Raw genomic sequence first — 25,196 nt, forward strand, 5'->3', positions numbered from 1 at the left:
TTAAAAATGCATACCCTGTTTTATTTCTTTTCCCAAAGGTTATATTCTGCTTCCAAAGTGAAATGTTCTGCTGTTGATTCTCTGCTGCCTTTAGAAACTAAGAGCAGCCTTGGGGCACCTGGGTGGCTCAGTCACTTAAGCGTCTGACTTCGGCTCAGGTCATGATCTCGTGGTTCCTGAGTTCGAGCCCCACATCAGACTTTCTGCTGTTAGCCCAGAGCTCACTTTGGATCCTCTGCCCCCTCTCCCTCTGTCCCTCCCCACCACACACACTTGAAAATAAAAGAAAGTAAGAGCAGCCTGTATCTTCGATCAAGAACTCAGAGTCAACAAAACTTCCATTTGGTTTTAAAAAGCGTGTGTGTGTGTGTGTGTGTGTGTGTACACACATGCAGGTGAGCATGTGTAAGAGAACACTAGAAGGAAATATATACCAAAATGTTAACAATGAAAAATAAAACTGTCATTTAATAATCTCTATGCTCAGGGCAAAAGACCCTAAAAAATTAAGGTTAACAATTTGTGTGAAAGATCAAAGACCTAAATGTAAAAGCTAAAACTACAAAATTCTTAGCAGAAAATGGGTATTCATCTATGTGACCTTGGATTAGGCAATAATTTCTTAGACATTACACCAAAAGCACAAGCAACAAAATATAATTAAATTGGACTTCATTAGAATCAAAGTCCAATTCTCCAAAGGACAGTCAAGAAAGTGAAAAATACTAGAAATCACATGTCTGGTAAGGGATTCTAAATATACGAAGAACTCTTATCACTTAATAATAAAAAACAACCCAATTTAAAAACAGGCAAAGGTTCTGAAGAGACATTTCTCCAAAGAAGATATATAAATGCCAATACATTCTTAAAAAGATGCTCAACACTGTCAGTCATTAGATCACAACAAGGTAACATTCATACCCGCTAGGATGGTATAAATCAATGACAAGGATGTCAAGAAATCTCAAAGCTCCTACACTGCTGGTAGGAACATATAACTGTGCAGCCACTTTGGAAAACAGTCTGGCTATTCCTCAAAATACAAATTAGAGTTACTATATGACCCACCAATTCCACTTCCTGGGTATATACCCAAGAGAAGTGATGACGCATGTCCGCAGAAAACTTTTTACATTAATGTTCAGAGCAGCATTATTCATAATAGCCACAAAGTGGAAACAACCCAAATGATCAACTGATGAATCAATAAACAAAATGTGACATATCTACATAATAGAACACTATTCAGCAATAAGACCTGAGGCATTGATCCATGCTACAACATGGATGAACCTTGAAAACATTATGCTGAATTTTAAAAAGCCAGACACAAAAAGCCACACGTTTTTCATTCCATTTACATGAAATGTCCAGAACTGGTGAATCTGTAGAGATGGAAAGCTTATTAACAGCTGCCCAAGACTTGGCAGAGGCAAAGAGGAAAGACTGATGGGCGACAGCTAGAGGGGACCACGTTCCTTTTTGGGGTGATAAAAATGTTCTACAATTGACTTTGGTGATAGCTACACAACTCCTTGGATATACTAAAAACTGCTGAGTGGTACACGTTAAAGTGGGGGAATTGTAGGGTATGAGAATTATATCTTAATAAAGCTGTTGCTTTAAAAATATTCTTGAAACACAGCAGGCATTCAATGAATGAGAGAATAAATAAAAAATGAATAAACAGAAACAAACACCAAATATTGCTACATTCCACTGAGTTTTTAGTTTCTTCAATTCAAGCTAAGAATAATAATAAGAAGATGCCTATAAAGTACAAGTCCAGTACGAGATGCTTAAGAAATGGCAGCTATTATGATGAATTATAATCATAAGCATGTATTTTCTTTGGTGATATGTAGGAATGAAGCAAATCACAATAAGAAATTCTACCTTCAAATTGCCACAGAATATGATTAGACTTAAGATTAAGTTTTATCTGGTGAGAATGATCAGCAACTACCCTTTTTCTATGAGACGTAAACATATCCTAAGTCTGGTTTTCTTCACAGGAAAAAAGAAGCTAAATCCTTCTCAGCCTTGATGGCTGGTTTTGAATCAGAATGAATAAATGGAAGAATGAATAAATGGAAATATACCAAATATGAATAAATATGCATTTGAAAAAAAAGTGGTTTGAATCCTAACTTTACCATTTACTAAGTACTGGATCTCACTTAGGTTTCTTTTCTTCACCTGCAGGTGGGAATGATAATGAGATAGTTAACGCCTATAAAATGTTCAGATAGGAAAAGTCCCTACTGCTTGCTCATTAGCAATCTTAGCATATTAGAGCTACATTAGAAGCAAAAACCAGTGTGAATTATAGTAATATTTTAGTTGGGTGACAGGCTTATAGATGCTCATTTTATTATTACTCTTTAGATTTATATAGTATGTATTCTTTGGCATGTATCGAATACCATATTTTTAAAAAATAGGTCATAAAACAAAACAAACAACAAAAAATAAGGTCTAAGGACCAGGTATTTTTATTTCTTGGTCAATTCATTATCTAGTCAATGAACACCATTTTTCCTAGAGGGCAACAGTCATTTTCATAGCAGAATTTCTCTCCATTATATATAGGCAACTCAAAGCCCAAGTCCTAGATGATCCTTCTGCTGGGGAAAAAACCTATAAAACCAATAATGACTGCTCAGTTTGAACCATTTCCTCTGAAATAATCTGCATTAGGCTAACATGTTTTGCATTAGGTTAACACAAGGTAGGTCTTTAAAACTGAGTGATTTTTGGAAAAACATGAGCACTGTTCTTAGCTGGTGGCACTGACAGCATTCAGCCAAATACCCACAGGGACACTGCACATTAGATCACCACCACTAGCCAGGATGGTGAGGGTTCTCACAATCAGGCGCATGGGTAACCACTCTTCTCAGTGTTTATCTGGTGGCTGTCTATCACGTTTCGTTCGGGAAAGAGAGAATTCCTGTATTCCACAGTGGCTGATATTCTTTACACAGAGACTCACTCATTTCGTTTAAGGCCTTATTCTCTGTTGAAATACATAGACCTTTGGGAGAACTGGCAGATTATGCTTTAACAATCATTTACACTGTAGTGTAATTGAATTCATCAATACAAACTCAGTAATTACACATTTTCTGTCCTCCTTGAATGAAGAAGAAATTTAGAAAAAAGAGGGCAGCAAAAAATGTTTGAGATGAAGAACTGTGGACAACCTCATTGTTCTGCCTACAACCCAACCTGTCTATTTTTCATGCTGTCAATTTCCAACTAGACAATCCATCAAAGCTCTCAGAAAGAAGTCACGATGAAAGAAGAAATTTAGAGTGTCAGCACAACCCTCAAGGCACCCCAGACTTCAATAGAAATTCCCAAAGTTCAAACCTAGAAACAGGGTCCATGGTAGGAAAAACAAAGGAACCAAATATCTGATTACGGTTTAACCACCTAGGTCACATGTCAGACATTGGAACAGGTCAGTTTCATGGGCAAAAACCTCTGGGTATTACAAATGGAAACAAATAATTAGCTACATGGGACAGAAAGAGCATGACTCAGGATATTTCTGGCAAGGGTACGCATGAGCAGTTGCAAAACTAAGTTAGGAAATTTCTTAACCAAACTAAAAACTAAAACAACTGAGAAAAAGAATATTTATGATTTGCAAACATTCTCTCATGAGAAAAGAAATAATTACAGCATCTAATTAGGGTAAAGGAAGAAGAGAAACTATATTTTTTGTGATCTGCTTAAACAAAGGTCTTATTCTATGTTTGTTATTTGTCCTTCATGAAAAAAGAAAGTCAGCCAAAGAGGTGAGTTTTCTTCCTGAGAATGTACTTGGGTGGGCATGTGTACAAGCATACACACAAATGGACATACATACATATGTACACACACACACACACACACACACACACACACACACACACACACACACAAAGAGCCCAAGTCACCTCTTCAATAGGAACTTCAATTGCCCAAAGGTGAGGACCCAGGTATGTACCAGGCTGACAAATCTCATCAAGAAGAATCCAGAGCAGCCCCTCTCTCTGACCCTCAGGGCATCTTCTCTGAATTAAAAGTTGCAAAGGTCACTGACCTTATCACCTCAAGTTCCACTAGCAACTGAGGAGGGTTTAGCCAGGATTGTCAGCCAATTCAACTGGAAATTATTAAGGGCTTCAGGGACAAAACGGACTAAATAAGTCTTAAATTGTGTATTAACAAATTTGAAATGAACACCACAAATAAAATTAGTTGAGCTACAAACTTAGAGAATTGGTCTAAATCCAATGTTATACTCACATTTTAAAGATAGAAACCTTTGTGCTCTAATTAAATATAATCTGAAACTCTGCATTCAGAAATGTGATAGCCTTAACATAATTACAGTTGTTTGCTATAACCTCTGGTCCCTAAAGAAGGAAAATTATAATTATACCACAATGGTTTACTCAGTCCTACACCTGAAATATAAGAGCTCAATTAATCAGTCATCTCACACTTAAACTTCCAGACAATATAAATGTATGGGAACCCTATCCACTACTCTATTTTCTATAATATTTAAGAATCAGAATCAGAACTTTACAAAGTATGGAACATAATGTCAGGAGCTTCTAAGAGTTAGAGCTGACAAAAATACTACCTCTTTTCTGCACTTAAAATCAGTTAGATCATGCAATGAAATTAAAAAGCATTCCTTATTATCACTGAGAAAATCTTAGAAACCCTTGAGTTCGGAAGGAATGTCACTCAGATATTATATCTAATGTGCAAAAAAGGTTAAAGGAACATACTTGTCATGAGAGATGCCCAGTATTAATACTTACACAACCTCCAGCAAGAATTTCTGCTAAAAGTGGAATGGAGCCATCTCTTCTGGTAAATTTGTCCCGGACAAAATCATTAACCTAATCAGAAAGACAACATCGGTTAACTAGAATTCTCAACCATTTCCTCTAATGGCATGTTATTCATTTTCCAAGTCATCAAAATATTTGTCTCATGATAAAATTAAAAATTATCACATCGGGCGCCTGGGTGGCTCAGCTGGTTAAGTGTTTGGCTTCAGCTCTGGTCATGATCTCGGTTTGAAAGTTCAAGCCCTGCATCAGGCTCTCTGCTGTCTACACACAGCCCACTTCAGATCCTCTGTCCCCCTCTCTCTCTGCCCCTCCCCTGCTGGTTCTCTCTCTCTCTCTCTCTCTCAATGTAAATAAATAAACTTTTAAAAAATTATTAAATGTCTACATAAAAGTTTAAAGTTTTACAAATGTCTTGATAGTGTGCCAGTCTCAGCAGCAGCACCATTAATTTTTGGCTTAATGATAATCTGAACAAAAGACATAAATTCAAAGAGAAAGATACTTACAGTCAGTTTAATGGCCTTTTCTGGAGCAACCCCTATAAGCTGTGGTATCAGACCTATGTAAACAGAAAGAAGCATTAACGATATGAATGTACTAAACATGAACATACAAGCCCAACAAGCAATGGTTTCCATATTATTAATGCATCAAACATTTTAGGGCTTTCATTAAAATATGGAAAAACGGACTATCCTAAAAACTCTGTACATGTATACAATACTGATGTCAAATATAATGTTATGCTTTCTTGAGGCTATAAATCCTTTTCTTAAGCATGCTTCCTTTAAAGCCTAATTATCTAACACCTCTCAAAAAGTATGTGAGCAAGGAATGGAGACCATGGATCTTCTCTACTCCTGAACATTGCCAATAACAATGTAACCAAATCCCCTCCCTTTACAACCAACAATATACAAACATAGACAGGCACTTTAAAGAAGCCAATGTTGTATGCTTGGAAAACCTCTGCAAAGCCTGGTGTTGAAAAGACCCAGATTTTGCCACAAATGCTACTACCTATATAATAGCATATAGTGGTTTGGTTATTACAGAACACCAACTTGCATAATTTTCTCTTTATAGAGAAAACCAGAATTCAGTACCATTTATTTTAAAGGAAGCCAAAACTGCAAAGAAAAATGCAGTTTTAAGTATCATTTAATGGATATCTTTTACAAACAAAAACATATGCGTGCTACATTCTTATTTACTAATGTATGTCAAACTTAAGACATTTCAAAAGAATCTTCTTAAAACAAAGGAAATCATTATTCTTAGAAAGTTAAATTTCCCAGGCTGGCTGCAAACTGCAAAAGAAAAAAATATATAAACAATTCAACATCTGTAGATATTCATAAGGCTCAGCTTTGTAAAGCACACAGATTACTCAAATTGTTGGCATACATTTTTTGCATACATTTTTTAAAGATGCTAACAATAAACATTCTATATCCTTTAAATCACCCAGCCAAGGGGGAGTTATGTATGTGTTTGCACACTCACTGCTGATCTTAAGCCTACTTTGAGGATACTGCTGAGTGATTTTCTAAGAGTTGAGAGCCAGCAAGTAATCATACATATAGGCTACTGTCAGTCAAACTGAATTATCAATGACAAACACAAATCTGCACACACCTTTAATGGGTAGCAGACTGACTTAAAAGAATAAATCAGCAGATGGCAGTCTTAACTTTCTAACCTTCATGATTATGAGGCCCTATTACTTTTAATCTAACTTCCATACAACCATGTCAGCATGTGTATTTGTTTTACAACTTGCCTCAATAAGGCTCATGGAATTTTAATAAAGTACTGATTTATGTCATTTTATCATTGTTGCCTGCAAAGAAATTTAGGCTAATCTGTCAACAATTTTGTCAATCATCTGACAGAATAATGGACCAGTTCTAAGCCATATATGACAATCTCAATAATCATAGTGTTCACATACAGGACTCCTACAATCTTCTCCCTAATACAAGAGTCTCTCATTTAAAGAACTGATTTTATCAGCTCACATCCTGGATAAAGCTAACAATCCCTCCACCTCTCCCCCACCCCTAAACTTGCTATATTGGACTCATTTCATTAACATGACATCTCTCCCAAATGAAATTTTCTGTAAGCATCCATCCATTGAGAAGGTTAAACTGTGCAGTATATATCTAGGTTACTTCTGATAGAGAAAAAGTAAACCAAGGAGGAAGAAAGGTCATTTTTCAACAAAGAAAGATTGGAGATGACAAAGGAAAAAAAAAAAAAAAACAAAACCCTTAGCACCACTCAACCCTCATTAAATTCCTCATTAAATATAATCTAGATATGCAGGGTTTAGGACAGCTTAAAATAAGCATTCCCAGGCAGAGATCTGCATTCTGGACAACACACACCTTCCTCCTGTGGAGTACATGTGATACAGCTGGAATTCAGGGAGGTTAGAGTTCTGAATATTTGAGTAAAATTAACTACATTCATTCTTAGGAGCAGGGTATTTAAGCCTACTTTGATTTCAAAACCACTCTCTTTTCTTATTCTATATAAAATGCCAATAATAAACATCCTCATGACCCTCTCCTTTAACTGTATCAGAGATACATTTTTCACTTGAATATCTGCAAATAATGCTAACCAGAGGTGTTTTTTCCTCCTGTACATGAGCATAAGCTTTGTTCAGGTCCAGTCTTTCTTTCCAAGGAAGAGGTTCTAGGCCAAACAGTTCAACAGAACTCAGAGTGAGCTAGGGATTAATGAGACTGTGTGTGCAAACAAATAAGTACAGTAAATTACAAAAATGCTCTGGACTTGAGCATGTGGAGAATATTTTCAAAGAATTCCAAGTGGCGCCCAAAGGGATTAAAAAATTAATCTCCCTCCCAAAGGAAACCCTAAATTCTAATGTGAAAACATGTACATGAAAGTCATTCCCTCTCCAAAGAGAACAAGTTCCTACAAAGCCGATGGGGGTGGGGAGAATTCTACAAGGGGGTTGTTGCCTCTGATGCTGACAGCACTGTGCTCAGCCTAGACTTGGTGGTAACATTCTCTGCAAAAGAAAATCTCTCTGCTTTTACTCACAGTGCCTCTGAGCTAAGGGGAGGAAAGGAGACAGAATGAGACATGAAGCCAAGCGTTTTCTTTTATTCATTTTTTTTTTTTTTCTAACTTCAGATGACTCACTGGAAAAAAAGACTTGTGAATGGTCTCCTTGGAAGAGACAAACACATTTGATATCTCTTTCAATTGAAACAAGTGCATAGAGGGTAAACTCACTTTCAGCTAACTGCCTGGCTTCTATTTCACAGAGCAGAGGCATATCTCTTTTCTCCAACTCTTTGAGAAAAGCAGCTCTCTGTTTCTTAGCTGTCATCCTGTACTCCACTTGCAGACATGTGCCTGAGTTTGTCAGAGCACAGTGGCAACAGAATTTGGATTCCATGAAATACACACGTCAGGAAGAAATAAAGGCCTTGTCTACACACATACTGCTAGTTACCAGCAAGAATGTAAAAAGGGAAACAAGCAACAAGAAAATTAAAAGAGAGAAACATCTCTACTCTGACTGGACAACACACTTTTTTCATAATCAAGGTGTTAAAATCTGCTGCTGCTGAGATAAAACCACTAACTTCAGCAGCTAAGATACAGTTACTCACCCCGGTAGAGTCCAAAGAAGCCCTCATAACGCAAGACTTTCTTAAAACAGTCAAAGCTGTTTTTGTACATCAGCTCCCCAACAACAGAGCCAGTGCCACGCTGGTTTTGCATGCGGGTCTTCACCAGATCTATAGGATATACTGCAGTGGCTCCCACAGCTACAAAGAAAACAAGTTTTACCCTTAGAAGAGAGCGCAATTAAATGGAGGCTCTTTAAGGACAACAAATCTCATCTCAAAGGACTAGAAAACAAAACACAGTATCTATTCTCACAAAAGAGACTGTATGTTATTCTTCCTTCTTCCATACACTGCTGAAGGATAACAGGCTAGCATTTGGGACCCATAAATACAGCTGCTTCAGAGAACAACTGCGTGCATTTTCAAGTCATTACCAACGTTAAGTCATCAAGACTTGATTTCCACAACATGAAACTATTATATATTTCTTTATACTTTCCATTCAATGCCTAAATATTATACCATTTACCCTTTAAAATAACCATATGTGTAGAAACAGGTAGCTATAATTTTAAAACTTAGTTTATTAAAGCATTTTGGTAAATTACTCTTAGTTATGACCATAATATTGGAACCACATCTCAACATGACCCTATCCCTTTGTACAGAATTTGTGTTTTTTGGCTTTTTTTAATGCCAGGCTTTAGAATTTCTGACACTGGAAAAATTATAAAATGAAGTGGAGTGTTATTTTTCAACTGTTGAAAACCAAAACATGTTCTGCAACTTCTAAAACTGAAAAGGAAAAAACAATAGTTTCATCAGTTCAGGCTTGTTTTGAAAAATCATAAGCATTTTAATCACACCTCCTAGGATCTTCTCAACAAAGCTACTTCAGATTCTACACATTTTATATGGAAAGATGTAAGAAAAAAAAAAAGTCTCTCAAATGTTGCCTAGGAGCAGGGACTAGGGCTTCATTTTAGCAAATATGAACTACAAGTCTAGATAATTCTTTAGCCAGTAAAGAGGGAGAGGAAAAAAAAATACAAGTAGAAAACCTACAGTGAATCAATCACTTTAGGAGGCTGTTTTGTTTTGTAAGGTTCTGGGATTTGTACACCTGCCTCACCCCCAACACCATTATTCTATTTCTTCATACTGTCTTAACAGGATAATTAAGGCGAGTGCAGCACGCATGCAGACTTTCACTTTTGTCCTCAAGACACACTGGAGCCAGAGGGGCCACAGCTGTGCTGCGACAATCCTCTCATCACAGGTAGAAATAAAGGACACTGCAGAAAGCTCTGTAGTTACGACCCGCAGAACTAGAAACTGCACCTTTGCTGACCTGTCTCGGTCTAGTGAGATAGTACTGCATTAACACAAGCTTGAAACAGCACACAGACATGTCACTCACCTCCAGCAACTGAGCCCAGAGTGAATCTATAAGCAGACTCGGCAATCTGGAGCCAGATCGGCCTGCCTAAACCGTGCAATTGCTGCAGGGAGGAAAAAATAGGTAAAGACACTCGGAAAAGTATATGGCAAATAAAAAAGGCTACAATTCAGCTACTTTACGATTTTAACACAGATACCTCGATTAGCCTAAGAGACACAGTTGCCTTCTTCTCGCCCCGTTTTTTAATAAGTCTATTAATACCTGATTTCTCTAATCTTGGAGAATACACTATCATTCCAGAGAAGTGAATCTTTCGGGTAAATAAATGTCTTGAGTATAAAATCTTTCCCCCTTATTTACTTTAGTTAACTTAAAATTTTAAAATATTTCAAAAATGGGGGCACCTGGGTGGCTCAATCAGTTAAGCATCCAACTTCATCTAAGGTCATGATCTCACAGTTCATGAGTTTGAGCCTCGCATCGGGCTTGCTGCTGTCAGCGTGGAGCCTGCTTTGTATCCTCTGTCTCCCTCTCTCTGCCGCTTCCGCGCTCTCACTGGCTCTCTCTCAAAAGTAAACATTAAAAAAATATATTTCTAAAAGGTACACAAACTATCTTGATTCCTAAATCAGAGAATACTGATGACAAAAAACACCTTCTCTAATGACTGAAAGTCATCAGATTCCTAGGTCCATCAATTACTGCATCAAGATCTAATGCACCGGTTGGTGCTATCTTCCCATGTCTCACGGCCATTACTTCTTTCACCAACAGCCCCTAGTAGGATTTGGTTTAGCCGCCTATCGCCTCTCTCTTTTCTTAAGGCTGGAGCAGTCACACAACTAGGATTGTTATGTATATGTAGGTGAAGCAAAGTCAAATGCTTCTCTTTGGGACTAAAGTGAAAAACTTTAATAACTACAGTTTTAAGAGTTCAGAGCCTTGGCCCCCTTACTTCTGGCTTTACAAGCTCACCACTGAGGTTTATCACTAGTTAACCACATATTTCTGAACCATGTTACTGAGCATTTTCTTTCCTAGACCTATGTATTCTCCGGCTATACCTATCCAAAGAAAGACTTTAAAAAATAAGTCTCTGGGGCCTGGAGCTTACTATTTTTTAAAGGCTTTAAATCATTCTGCTATGTAGTTAGGCTGAAAACTATCCTAGCTACCCACATTTATAGTTACAACATAGGATTTATGATGATAACAATGCAAAGGAAAAAACCCTATTGTGACTCAGAATGTTATTTCATAGGTAACCCACAACACAAAGGATCTAAAATAATTTGTCTATACTAGTCTGCCAGTCTTGTTCTTTAATATCTTCTTTATGAAAACAGCAGTTATGCTGCATAAGCAGTTTGAAATGAAAGAATAAAATATTTGGTTTATCATAAAGAAAACTTGAAAAATATTAACTTGGAATGAGCTTTTTTTAAAAACCTGCATAATAAAAAGCTTAGATACGCTCATTAGAATAATTTAATGGAGAGGGAATCCATGCCTAAAATCTAAAAGAAAGAAAAAAAGCTAGTCTACTCTGACTTGCTTTCATCTGTACAATCTCTTCAAAGCTCAATTAATCAAGATAAATATGACAAACCTGGATATTTATAAATAATTTGAGAAGCAGCCTATAGAAAGGTTTTATTTGGTTGTTTTGTAAATCTTGAATCACAGTACACATCTTTTCAGTTTTTAACCAAAGCATGTGATACCTAAATATTTAATGTATGATTGTGATCTCTGTAGGCAGAGATCTTTTAAAAGCTCATTATGCTTAAAAAAGAAAAAAAAAAAAAAAAGAGCTCATTATGCTTGCCAGTGCTGTGGTTCAACAAATTCTATAGTAAAAAGGAAAATAAGTAATGTATGATGAAAAGTCAAAATGAAACCCAGAGAAAACCCTTGGCAAAAAAAATTGGTAAAACACCATTATTTCAAATATCAGTACATATTTTATAAAGCTCAACTATCACAATATACTAACTTTATTATAATCCATTGCGTGAAAGTATATACCTATTATGTACAAAACTGAATTTAGCATGTGGAAGAAACCATCATGAAAACGGTGGAAAATTACAGAGTAGTACATTATCATGATCTTGTAGGAAATACATTTTTTCCTACCAAGTTAGCCCAGACAACTGCATTGCCATCCATTGTGTTTAATTTATGTACTGTAACAAAAGTGAGCAATAAATAGAAACTGATATTTATATTTGAAATCAAATAAGGGAAAGAGTAGGATATTTTAACAAAACCTTAATATAAGCATAATTTTGATTCATTCATAGAAGAGCAAAAAAATGGGCCATCCAAAAAGACAATTACTTTTTATTCTCTTTATCACTACAATAACAACACTAATTTTAGACTGTTTAGAGATTTACTATCTCCCAAAGGGTGAAAGTACTTTACCAAGCAGCACTCAAGACCTGTGCTCTAATGCAGCCATCGGGGGAGCCCAATGTTTTTCAATCTTCTGTAAATAAACTCCCTTTGAGACCATCAGGATGGTCTAACCCACAGTGAGACCACAAAGTACTAATTTCTCAGTCAGTCCACTGTGCATTTAAAGGTAAGATGGCCATACTAAGGACAGGACAAGTGACAATAAAGGTCTCATAGTGAGATGGGGAATAAGCAGACCCGCGGCCCTAGTCACCCCACTGCATTCTCCAACATTAAGTAAATAGTTTCAACAACCGTTTATGACTGAATACTCCTGCCAACCAAAGATTATGATTTCATTTATAAATTATATACATGATCCATCGTACTAATATCTATATAAATCTAAGTTAACAGGTTTTATTAAATTACACATAATATGCATTGTACACTTGATCTTAGCCAAAAGGGCAAGAAGCGATTGCATTATAAACATCTACAAAAGTAAAAATTATAAAAGAATGAGATCAGAGGTGCCTGGGTAGCTCAGTCAGTTAAGTGTCCAACTCCAGCTCAGGTCATGATCTTGCAGTTTGTGAGTTCAAGCCCCGCGTGGGACTCTGTGCTGACAGCTTGGAGACTGGAACCTACTTCAGGTTCTGTGTCTCCCTCTCTCTCTGCCCCTCCCCCACTCATGCTCTGTCTCTCTCAAAAATAAATAAACATTAAAAAACGAAAAGAATGAGATGGTATAAAATAATTTTCAAAAAATTTTATTTTCATTTACTAAACCAAAAATCTTTTTGATATCACTTCAATGTATTATATTGACTATGTTCAGTTAGTTTTTTAAACGTTGATTGAACAAAAGCAAGGCTAACCAGTTACTTCTAATACTCTGTTTCAAAGATAGCACAGTGGAAAACACAGTGTGTGTCTTCAAGGTAAAGATAAGAGTCTGTTTCTTGGACAGCAAAAATATTTTTAACTTCTAAAAACATGTACATAAAACTTTATCCCAAAATGGAATTTCTCAATTACAAAACTGGGTGAAAACAGGCCTCGTTCTCATAGATTTATTATTTTCAATCATGTCTCCTTTCAAAAAAATATGTTGAACTAAAACTCAAATAAGGGCTATGATCCCAAAAAAGAATGAAATTACCACTATTTTTTATTAATATAAAAAGCCTCTCCTGTGTTCATCACATATATTTTCTTTACCCTCTCTCTTCCTTTACAAAATGTTTATGGATCAGTCAGTGAAGCAGCCAATTTCAGCTCAGGTCATGATCTCACGGTTTTTGAGTTCGAGTCCCATGTCAGGCTCTGTGCTGACAGCTCAGAGCCTGGAGCCTACTTTGGATTCTGTCTCCCTCTCTCTTTGCCCTTCCCTCGCTTGTGTTCTGTTGCTCTCTCTCTCAAAATTAAATAAGCACTTAAAAACTAATTTTTTAATGTTTATAAGCCCTACAAAATCCTATGAAAACTGAAGGATTACAGTGTGTTTGAATTCTTAGCTAAAAACATCTCTAACTATAAACACCCAAATATGCAAATACCTTTTGGCCTCTGCCCTTATTCAATAGCATTTATTTATTTTTTTAAATACAATATGGTCAGTAAGTTTTTCTCAAGCTTAGCTATCACTGTAACTTATGGTTCACTTGTATTCAGGTATGTAAATTAATGTAATTAATGCTATGGATTTCACTTCATGAATATTCATAAGTAGAACGCTACTGTAGCTGTCATGCCTGTTAATGACTGTGTACTGAATTTTTAGCATTTAGACTGAAAGAAAATACTCAACACTAAGAAGATCGCCTACCGTGAGCAAATGGGCCAAAGGAAAAGGCACTTTCCCTTAAGTTATGATTATGATCATGAAGGTGATATTTAACAAGATTAATTAAGGGGTTTTCAAAGCAAAATAAGAGTTGAGAATCTTAACTGATTTTTAACCTGTTCCCTAAGCACATGTGTATGATAGGAAATGACTTGAGACCTCATTTGGGTAGCAGAAAGTTCTTCTGCTTTTGTTGTTGAACATACCTCAATCTATAAATGAGAATGACCTAGAGCAAGATCATGCCACAAGTCAAGCTACGTGCCCAAACCACACTACTCAGGTAGTATGTCAATCCAATGAAGAGAGCTACCTCTTCAAAACAGCATACTATTAATGGAGAGAAGAAAAGGAAAAGCTGAAGATTTTTATACTGACTATACGAGGTGGGGGAGAAAAGAGCTAGATTTTAATACTTACTGAGATGTATGATTGGAAAAATAAGGTTAGGGAAAATAAATTAACAAAATTCTTTTGCCAGTAAATCACACCTGAATTTGAATTCAATATTCTTGGCCTTACAAAACAAGATTTAAGAGTTGGTGGGTTTTGTGTTCGTTTTGTTTTTTTGATACCACATGTAAGTAAAATCAGATGATACTTGTCTTTCTTGGACCTATTTCACTTAGCATTAATACCCTCTAGGTCCATCCAAGGTGTCACAATTGGCAAGATCTCATTCTTTTTTATGGATGAGTAATATTCGTGTGTGTGTGTGTGTGTGTGTGTGTACCACATCTTTCTCATCCATTCATCTACTGGTGGACACTTGGGTTACTTCCATATCTTGGCTGTTGTAAATAATGGTTGCCAGAGGTTGCCAGAGGGAATGTGTAGGGCGGGGGGGGGGGAATGCAAAATAAAGGGGATTAAGAGGTATAAACGTCCAGTTATAAACTAAATCCATCACAGAGATGAAAAGTACAGCATAGGAAATATAGTAATGTTATAAGCTATTTATAGACACATAATACTGAAAAATATCTTTTGAAATGCAACTTATTCAAATTTCTAGAGCAAATTTTCATAAATGTATACCATAAAATGTAAAATTAAATTCACTAAGCTCTTTAAATATTTCAATATCTCAACCATTTAACAATTTTATTAAATTTATTATAAATCAATGAATTGGAATAAATCCATCTTTTTTTTTTTTTTAATTTTTTAACGTTTATTTATTTTTGAGACAGAGAGAGACAGAGCATGAACTGGGGAGGGGCAAAGAGAGAGGGAGACACAGAATCGGAAGCAGGCTCCAGGCTCTGAGGGCCCAACGCAGGGCTCGGACTCACAGACCGCGAGATCGTGACCTGAGTTGAAGTCGGACGTTTGACTGAGCCACCCAGGCGCCCCAAAATCCATCTATTTTTTAAGGACCTGAGAACATACAGTGGAAATAAACTTTGATGGTAGCAGGTAAGAATTCTTTGCTACTAAAGAAGCTAAATTGTAAGGAGTTACAGATATATCTTAATCTGCAGAAAGCTTTGTTACACTCCAAACAAAGTATTAACATAAAATGTAGATATAAAAGCAAAATTTTCCATTTTCAATCTACTTACCTGACTACAAACATTCCTATTTATTATGAAAAGTAGAACTAGAAATCCTAATTAGCTTTAGAAGCAGAAACATCATTTCATGGAGCACAAGTAGAAGAAAAATTTCCTACCAAAATTTCCCAAAGTGAACCACACTTAACATGCCTTGATCTTTTACTAGCACATGTGGCTATTCACCTATGTGGCAGCAATGAAGAAAAAACAGACTTGGGCTCTTTCTGTGGCGTGCCCATTTAGTGTTTTCTCTCTCTCCTTTTTTTCCTGTCTTCTTCCCTATCTCCTCACACCCTTTCAATGTCTCATACGGCACAAGTCTCCTCAGGAATCATGTGGGACACAAGCATTGTCTATGACAGCAGGGAAATACCGGGTGACAGGGAGGAGCCCTCCTAAGCCTCACCCCACACACAAAGCCATGTGACCGTAACTACAACTGGGGCCTCCTCCAAGTGCCACAGAAGTGAAAGTTTCAATTTAAAACAAGATTTAAAAAGAAAAGAAAAGAAAAATAACTGTGCCATTGTACTCTTCCATGTAATATCATGGGGTTTATTTTCCCACTGAGGTAGTATTTTTGTAATCAGAAATGGGACTGTATTAACTTTATGGGACTCAGAAGCTATTGTTTAAATCATCCTTTAAGAAAAAATGCTAATATTTTATTTAAAAAATGTAGTAATATTCAAGGTTGTCTTTCTGGCTCATTACTTACATAGTTTTCCTGTGTTATTATTGTAATCTATAAAGCATGATCTCACTGAAAGATGTACTTCATTAGAAGAATGTTTTGTATTTTTAAAGCCCCATAAATATCAGTCTAATTTTTCAAAGTGAACTTAACACTAATCTTTAAGTGTCACCACACAAGTGAAAGGAAGACTGCTAGTTCTAGGGAGGAGTCAAGCCCGTGTATGTCTGCACTCTTATTTCCCTTATCTTAATAAAGAAAAAACCACAAACATAAATTTAGGTCCCCATAAAAATAGTCCATGAGGGTGGGAATAACAGTTGTAATCTTTGAGCTAAGTAGAGACTTTTTCTGGACAGTTTTTAATTTTCATAGCATTCAGGAACTTTAGGCTGTCATGTACATACTATTTCAGCATTTTTGAAGGTGATTCTATTTATGAGACTCCTCCTACCTGTCTCTGAAGTTCTGCCAGGTTGTAAGGTAAGGCTCCCTCAGCCAACGGAGCTATTCTCTCAATATCTGCCAAAGTCAAGCGCCTTCAGGCAAAAATATGGGAAAGAAAAAACTGTTAGACACCAACAAACTCCTCATACCAAGATCATATTTCTTCAGAAAAAAAGAAGACGGGAAAAGAACTAGGCTTTTTTATTTTTTTAACCTTTTTATTCATTTTTGAGAGACAGAGAGAGAGACAGAGCATGAGCAGGGGAGGGGCAGAGGGAGAGAGGGAGACACAGAATCCAAGGCAGGCTCCAGACTCCCAGCTGACAGCACAGTGCCCAGTGCAGAGCTTGAACCCACGAACCAAAAGATCATGACCTGAGCCAAAATCAGAGGCTTAAATGACTGAGCCACCCAGGTGCCCCAAGAAGCATGCTTTAAAAAAATTTTTTTTAGGGGCGCCTGGGTGGCGCAGTCGGTTAAGCGTCCGACTTCAGCCAGGTCACGATCTCGCGGTCCGTGAGTTCGAGCCCCGCGGCAGGCTCTGGGCTGACGGCTCGGAGCCTGGAGCCTGTTTCCGATTCTGTGTCTCCCTCTCTCTCTCTGCCCCTCCCCCGTTCATGCTCTGTCTCTCTCTGTCCCAAAAATAAATAAAAAACGTTGAAAAAAAAAATTTAAAAAAAAAAAAATTTTTTTTTAATGTTTATTCATTTTTTGAGAGAAAGACAGAGTGTGAGTGGGGGGGTGGGGGGGCAGAAAGAAAGGGAGACACAGAATCCAAAGCAGGCTCCAGGCTCTGAGCTGTCAGCATAGAGCCTGACTCACGGCTCAAACCCATGGACCTCAAGATCATGACCTGAACTTAAGTCGGATGCTTAGCTGACTGAGCCACCAGGCACCCCAAGAACAATGCTTTAAAAGTAGTATTTCTTGGGGCGCCTGGGTGGCTCAGTCAGTTGAGCATCTGACTCTTGATTTCAGCTCAGGTCATGATCCCAGGGTTGTGGGACGGAGCCCCTGTGTCGGGCTTGGTGCTGAGCATGGAACCTGCTTAAGATTCTTTCTCTCTCTCTCTCTCCCTCCCTCTCTCTCTCCCTTCCTCTCTCTCTCCCTCCCTCCCTCTCTCCCTCTCTCTCTCTCTCTCTTCCTCTGCCCCTCTCCCCTGCTCATGCTCTAAAATAAACATAATAGTAAAATAAAGTAGTATTTCTCTATTCACTGAGATCATCTTAGTGAGAAAAAAATCTCCAAACCCAGGATCCCACAACAAAAAGCAAAAGATCTCAGAAAAATAATATGTACTACACAAATTTAATAATACTCCAATGGTAGATACTAAAAGTAAAGAACTAATCCTTGTTAGAAGTAAAGTATAGACATTGACAGTTCATACATACTAAGTGTATTCCTTTAGGGTACATATTTAATGCATAGGTACAAAGTATCTTGAGAAGGACAAATACAAAACTGATGAATACTGGTTGCCTTTAAGGAAAGGCACAAGAATAGAAGAGATACTTTTTTACAGCATGCTCTTTTAAGCTCTGAGTTTTGAACCCTGCACTACTGTTTCCAAAAAATTTACTTAAAAATAAGTACATTCCATGAACCAGGTAGATCACTTCAGATCTAGTTTTGAAAAGCATTTTTTGAAACCATTTATTATCTTATAAAGGTGGCACAGAACCTCTGCTAAAAATGTGAATTCTGGGGCGCCTGGGTGGCTCAGTCGGTTAAGCGTCCGACTTCAGCCAGGTCACGATCTCACGGTCCGTGAGTTCGAGCCCCGCGTCGGGCTCTGGGCTAATGGCTCAGAGCCTGGAGCCTGCTTCCGATTCTGTGTCTCCCTCTCTCTCTGCCCCTCCCCTGTTCATGCTCTGTCTCTCTCTGTCTCAAAAATAAATAAACGTCAAAAAAAAAAATTAAAAAATAAATAAAAATAAATAAATAAAAATGTGAATTCTAGATGAAGGAGACATGGCCTGATGTTTCATGTCAATCACCAAAGACTGGATGGCATTTTTAGTATCATCTCCAGACCAATAATTCATTATGTAGCATAAAGGCAATAAATCACCCATATATACCCAGATTCTAATAGTCCTCAGCTCTAGGGTTAAAACCCATTTTTTTGTTTATATACACAATGGAATATTACGTGGCAATGAGAAAGAATAAATATGGCCTTTTGTAGCAACGTGGATGGAACTGGAGAGTGTTATGCTAAGTGAAATTAAGTCATACAGAGAAAGACAGATACCATATGTTTTCACTCTTATATGGATCCTGAGAAACTTAACAGAAGACCATGGGGGAGGGGAAGGAGGAAAAAAAAAAGAGGTTAGAGAGGGAGGGAGCCAAAACATAAGAGACTCTTAAAAACTGAGAATAAACTGAGGGTTGATGGGGGGTGGGAGGGAGGGCAGGGTGGGTGATGGGTATTGAGGAGGGCACCTTTTGGGATAAGCACTGGGTGTTGTATGGAAACCAATTTGACAATAAATTTCATATTAAAAACAAAAACAAAAACAAAAACCATTTTTCAGATATTCCTACACTTAAAAAAATCTTGCAACCTAATATAAGAGCGTAAGTCCCGCATCCCACAAATCCTGCCCAGAGATGAAGGTTTTTCTTTCGGATTTACAAAAGAACTTCACAAATCAAAAACTCTCAATGTGCTTTGGTTATTTTAGTCTATAGAGTGGAGGCATTAGGGGTCCCTGGGTGGCTCAGTCACATAAGCATCTGACTACTGATTTCATCTCAGGTTATGATCTCACGGTTCATGAGATGGAGTCCTGAGTTGGGCTCTGCACTCATAGTGCACTACCAGTGCAGAGCTTGCTTAGGATTCTCTCTCTCTCCCTCTTTCTCTGCCCTTCCCCCACTCACATGCACGTGCTCTCTCTCTCTCTCAAAATAAACATTAAAAAATTTTTAAAAAATAGAATGGAGGCATAAAATATCTGAGCTTGACTATGATGATAACCATAATGACAACGTCACGAACGTATTTCAAGAAATGATACCTTCCAACACAAAATGATACATACTGTTCTGTAAAAATGACCATTTGTGAATGAACCAAAAAGATTATAAGACACCTGGACATGTACTGCAGTTTACTTTATAAATGTAGGCAAATTTTCACAAATCTCTTACATTTAATTGAGTCCAGATGAAATCAACTTTTCCCCATTTCTCTCTTACTTCTCACTCCCCCTCACTCTCGTGTGTCTTCTGTCCCCTATCTCCCTCTCACAAGTCCCATGAGCTCTTACTCTCTTCTTTTACCTCCCTCTCTCCCTCTCTTCCCTCCTTTTCTCTTCTCCTCCTTGCTCTTTTCCCCTCTGCTCTCTCTCCCTTTCCCTTCATTCATCCCCCCAACCTAAACGTCTGTCTTCGTCTGTCTCTCCCTCCTCCCGTTTCTCATTTGGCCTCTCTCTCTTTCTTGGAATTTGTAGACTGAATTAACTACTGTAAAATGAACTGAAAGCATACCCCTGCTTCACATGTTACAGAAACTGTCCTATAATAAATATCATGAAGAATTATTGGAATAGTTACCCTGTAGCATTATATAAGTCTGCAAGTTGGTAGAGGATATCAATTTCTAGTGGAGTGACTTGTCCATAGCGTATGGCACTCTGGGCAAACTCCTCTAGAAGAAAAAGAAAGAATTGAAAATCTTAAAACATTCTTAACATGCTTCTAGTTTAACCAACTATCCTCTGAAAGCTAAAGGCATTTTAGAACTATTTTAAAAATCTAAAACTGAATTTAAATACCTAAGTTCCACTATGGAAGTTTGAAAGCCGGCAAAAGATAAAATGTTAACACAAGGAATCAGCAAAAACAAATTTATTTCAAAGATAAAACAATCTCTTTAGAATCCTCTCTCTTATTTGCTTTCGTCTCCAGAGTCACAAGATAAAAGACGTGCTATTCTCCAATCAACGAAAACACCCTACTACAACACAGCAAAAAGAGGAGGCTTGCCCATCTTTCTGCCACAACTCCCTCCTAGCACAAACAAGTTTCGGCCACACTGCCACTAGCCGGTTTGACAGACTGGACCAAGGTTCTTTTCAAAACTGTCAGAGCTGCTTTTTTATTCCTGACCCCAGCACCCCATTAAATGCACCTGGATTTTTGAAGACCACTACCGCCCAAGTGAAGCATACGCACACCGTAACACACTCTCTAGATCTGGCTTCAGAGTGGTAAACTTAGGTCAGCTTCATGCCCTAGATAAAGAAAAGTGAAAATGCACATTCCAATCAACACACAGTTTTGAAATCTTACCCTTTGTGACTTCGACATCTTTCCTTGTGCCAGCTAAAGTGCTATATATCTTACGAACAAGCTCCATGTTATTCAGTAAGGAGTTAAATGCATTGAAGTAGGAGAAGCTAACCTGGTGTGAGATGCTGCCTCCAGCTGCCTAGGAAATGACAACAGGAAAAGTTTAAACAGTAAGCAAAAACAAATAAAACACGTTTAAGGACACTACACTTTTCTCAAAGAAGATCCCAAGTAGTCTTCATTATTAAAGTGATTAACAACCAGTCCATAAATACAAAGAAAGTATCCTACTGAAACACTCAGTGCATTTCACGCCCTCAGGGAGGTCTATGTAATTTAGGTTTTAAGGAAGAAAGCAACATCTGGAAGTTGGACTTCACGGTTCATCTACCTATAAGGTCAGAAACAACAAATACAATTATCACAGATCAAAAATAATGGTTATTTAAACAGGATTTTCAAGATCCTCAACTATGAACTCTTGCTAGTCTAGGATAATTCAAACATCAATGTACAATACAGAGTATTTTTTAAACTTGCTTTTTTTTCATACACAAAAACCAGTGGTAACTTTCTATTTTAAAACTATTTCACTATATCAGTTTTCCTAATTGTTTTCTTTTTTTTAAGACCACTACTATAATTAAGATATTTAACAGTCTGAATCTGCATCACGAAAGGTACAACTACCAAAAACTCCAAAAAATGTAGAGAAAATCTAGGGAGGATTTATTCACTATAAATTACATCTTTAGTGGAACAGTGCAAAAGAGGCTCTCTTGTGCCTGGGGAGTGATGGGGGTGGGGGGCAATCTGGCCTTCATTACCTCTGCAGGGTGAAGAGGTAAGTTCTCCCTCTGCCCACCACTTGGATATAAACTCAAAAGAGAACATTTTTCATAGTTTGCAAAAGCCTAATTTCTAAGCCAGGAGTCAGAGGAACCCATATGATTAAAAACATTCTCTAATAAAAACTCAAAGAAATACTTATGGAAATACCAGTGTGACCTTAATCATAAAGGTCTACTAAGAATAGTGTAGGTAATGATGGGCAAATGTACCCATCCCTCACATACATGCCTTAACCCAAATATAGATGATATTTGTATTAGCTTGAATTTGGATGCCAGTGACCCAAAAGGAGAACTCAAATTATTTAATACATTCCTTCAGGGACTGAAATGGCATTTGGTAAGTTGAAGCTATAATAGGTCTATGTAACCCAATTGGAAAAGATTAAATGGGTCCCCTCATTCCAAGGCAATGAGAGTCCCCCTCTGTAGGATTTTCTTTCCTTTCTCCCCTCCCCCCCCCCCCACCCTTTCCTCCTTCTCTCCCTTTCTTTCTGTCCTTCTCTCATTTTTTGGCTAGGGTATGAGGTAAGGGTTCAGGGAGTGGGAGATGGGTGTCAAGGAGGTGAAATGTGTAGGACAAAGTGACATGCTCCATGTTCAAATTCACTGAAGAAAAAGAACAGAAGTTGATCTTTCTACCCCGGTCTAAATCAGGGATAATGATCTTCAGCTGAAACAACAAAAGCACTCACTGGCTTCCCTCCATATAAAACAAGCAGCAATCAAAAACTTATACATAAGTACAATGCACGAACAAGAGAACTGGTAAGTGAGGAAAGTTTCAGCACTCTTTGTGAGGAAGTGAATGACATCAGTTTGCTATTGGTCCAGATGATTACTTTATAGAGATTAGCAGTTTGACAGAACAAAAAAACCGTCTGGTCCATGCAGACTGAATGCACAGGTGAAGGGGCAGAGAGAGGAGGGAGCCACATTGGCTGATGCCCACATATTTCCTCCATACCTTCTGCCACGGCCATGGTTATTAAAACAGTGTAGAGGCCAGTGATGATTCCTCTAGCAAACAGCACCCTGCAGGCAACAAAGGAAGGAGCCATCTTTATAGCAAGGCTTTGGGAGCCTGGTGGGATGGAAAAAGGCCAAGGTGAAGGCAGCAGTGTCTGGGCGAAGTACTGCCCTGCCCACTGGGAAAAGTAACTGCACACCCCTGTCTACAAACTCCCTTGTTTTCTTTCACTGGACTCTGTAAATGGAAATAAACAATTTAGAAATATAGGAGAGCACGATGGTGGCTCTGAAAAAAACTTGATCCGGGAAAGACTATTCACCATCACAGCACTCCCACCTCCCTTACACATACCTGTTTACCTTCTACCAACCAAACATTAAGTTAGAATAGTTGACAGTCGGGTGTGTCCAAGGAGGCGAGCCAGGACCCAATGGTTCAAAAATGTTAAGGAAAGAGAAAATTGAAGTACTTGCTTTCTACTTACTGAAACTAAATTCTCCTCCACAAAGGGAGTGAGCATGTGGGACCGAATGGTAACCATGATGTCACTGAAATCCAGACCAGAAATCATGCCACTTTTGCTTTTGTCTTTCAGTGCAAAGGCTTGTCTTGCATGTTCCAGCTGCAGCTCCTAGAGGGAAGTTAGAAATAGAACAGTAGATTGGTTAAAGCACATCCCAACTGCATGTTTTGAAAAAGGAGGACATTCTTCCCTTGCATGCACTTACTACAGAAATGAACACTGCACAGCTCTGAATTTACAACAAAACTTTTAATTTCTTTTAAAAAGCACGTTTTCCTGAAAATGTACTACACAGTACTCCTCGGGAAGAATGAATCATAGCATGACAATAAAGAGGAGGAGGAAAAAAACCTTAATGCACTTGAAAAGTTTTCAACACTGAACCGTTCTTAGTGTTTTAATTCAGCTTTTAAAATGTATTCTTTCTTGCTTGAAGGCATTCTTATCCAAGGGTACCTTTTTTTTTTTAAGTTTATTGGGGGGGGGGGATGGCAAGCAGGAGGCACAGAGAGAGAGAAAGGAAGAGAGAGAATCTCAGGCAGGCTCTGTGCTGCCAGTGTCTCCCAAGGGTACGTTTTGAAATAAAAGTTTAGATTTGGGGTACCTGGGCGGTTCAGTCAGTTAAACGTCAGACTCTTGCTTTCGGCTCAGGTCATGATCTCACGGTTTGTGGGACTGAGCCGTGTGTCAGTCTCTGCACTAACAGCGCAGAGCCTGCTTGGGATTCTCTCTCTCTCTCTCTCTCTCTCTCTCTCTCTGCCCCTTGCCCACTTGCACTCTCTCTCTCTCAAATGAGCAAACTTAAAAAAGTTTAGATTCATTTCCAGTATTTCAATGTAATACTGTAATTAAAGGGTCTCTTTTTCTCTCTCAATGAATTAAGACACCATTTTTCAAACAATTTTTAAAACATGAACTTAGTGAGAAAGTCTACTGACTGGTAAGAGCAATAATTAGTAATTCTAACATGAAAGTTATAAATAACAAACTGATAACTAGTGTTCAGCTATCACTGTCTGGCTTGGGCAGCAGTTACTCATAAACTGTAAAATAATCCAGAAGATCGCTGAACTTTTGAATTATTCAGCAGTCACATTTTGTCATAAATGATATCAATAAAAACAATAAAACGTGCCAGTAACATGCTGAATACTATACAAAAGTGAAAAGTGGAGCATTTCTGCACTGAGGACCTATGACATAATCCAAATAAATCTGTTACCACAACATAACAATGGTGCTATTGGGTGCCATTTTCACACTATTTGCAACTTTAAAAATAATATTCATATCTAAATATATATTATTCACAGATACAATACTGCAATTTTCATTACCATATTTATACAAGCCTACAAGCCAATGTTGCTTTTTCTGATATTTAAAAGTTTTGGTAGCAGGGTGCCTAGGTGGCTCAGTTGGTGGAGCATCTGACTTTGGTTCAGATCATGATCTCATGGTTCGTGAGTTTGAGTCCCATGTCGAGCTCTGGGCTGACGGCTGGCATACTGGAGCCTGCTTCAGACTCTATGTCTCCCTCTCTCTCTGCGCCTCCCCTGCTCATGCTCTCTCTAAGTAAATAAACATTTAAAAAAATTTTTTTAACAGTTTTGGAAAAAGTCTCATTACTTTACTAATTTATTTTCCTATGGGCTTGTGATAGTTCATTGGTAATTCAAAGACATTTAAATTATCTTAGGTTTGCCTT

The 25,196-nt window shown here is 37.7% G+C and overlaps 1 protein-coding gene across 4 annotated transcripts in view; it reads right to left on the minus strand.

Annotated features, from left to right (window-relative positions):
• Positions 1-25,196, minus strand: part of SLC25A12 (solute carrier family 25 member 12) — a 127,015-nt gene that overhangs the window by 25,578 nt on the left and 76,241 nt on the right. For 3 of the 4 annotated variants that reach the window (XM_042994701.1, XM_042994700.1, XM_042994702.1), the window contains 8 exons: positions 23,450-23,596; positions 21,142-21,280; positions 20,404-20,497; positions 16,844-16,928; positions 9,903-9,984; positions 8,522-8,680; positions 5,372-5,424; positions 4,830-4,910 (listed from right to left, as the gene is read on the minus strand). In XM_042994701.1, coding sequence (XP_042850635.1) covers positions 4,830-4,910; positions 5,372-5,424; positions 8,522-8,680; positions 9,903-9,984; positions 16,844-16,928; positions 20,404-20,497; positions 21,142-21,280; positions 23,450-23,596 — 840 coding nt within the window. The remainder of the gene's footprint in view (positions 1-4,829; positions 4,911-5,371; positions 5,425-8,521; positions 8,681-9,902; positions 9,985-16,843; positions 16,929-20,403; positions 20,498-21,141; positions 21,281-23,449; positions 23,597-25,196) is intronic. The other variant, XM_042994703.1, reaches the window with a different exon arrangement.

This window comes from Panthera tigris, chromosome C1, assembly GCF_018350195.1.
Source record: "Panthera tigris isolate Pti1 chromosome C1, P.tigris_Pti1_mat1.1, whole genome shotgun sequence".
Lineage (NCBI taxonomy): Eukaryota > Metazoa > Chordata > Mammalia > Carnivora > Felidae > Panthera > Panthera tigris.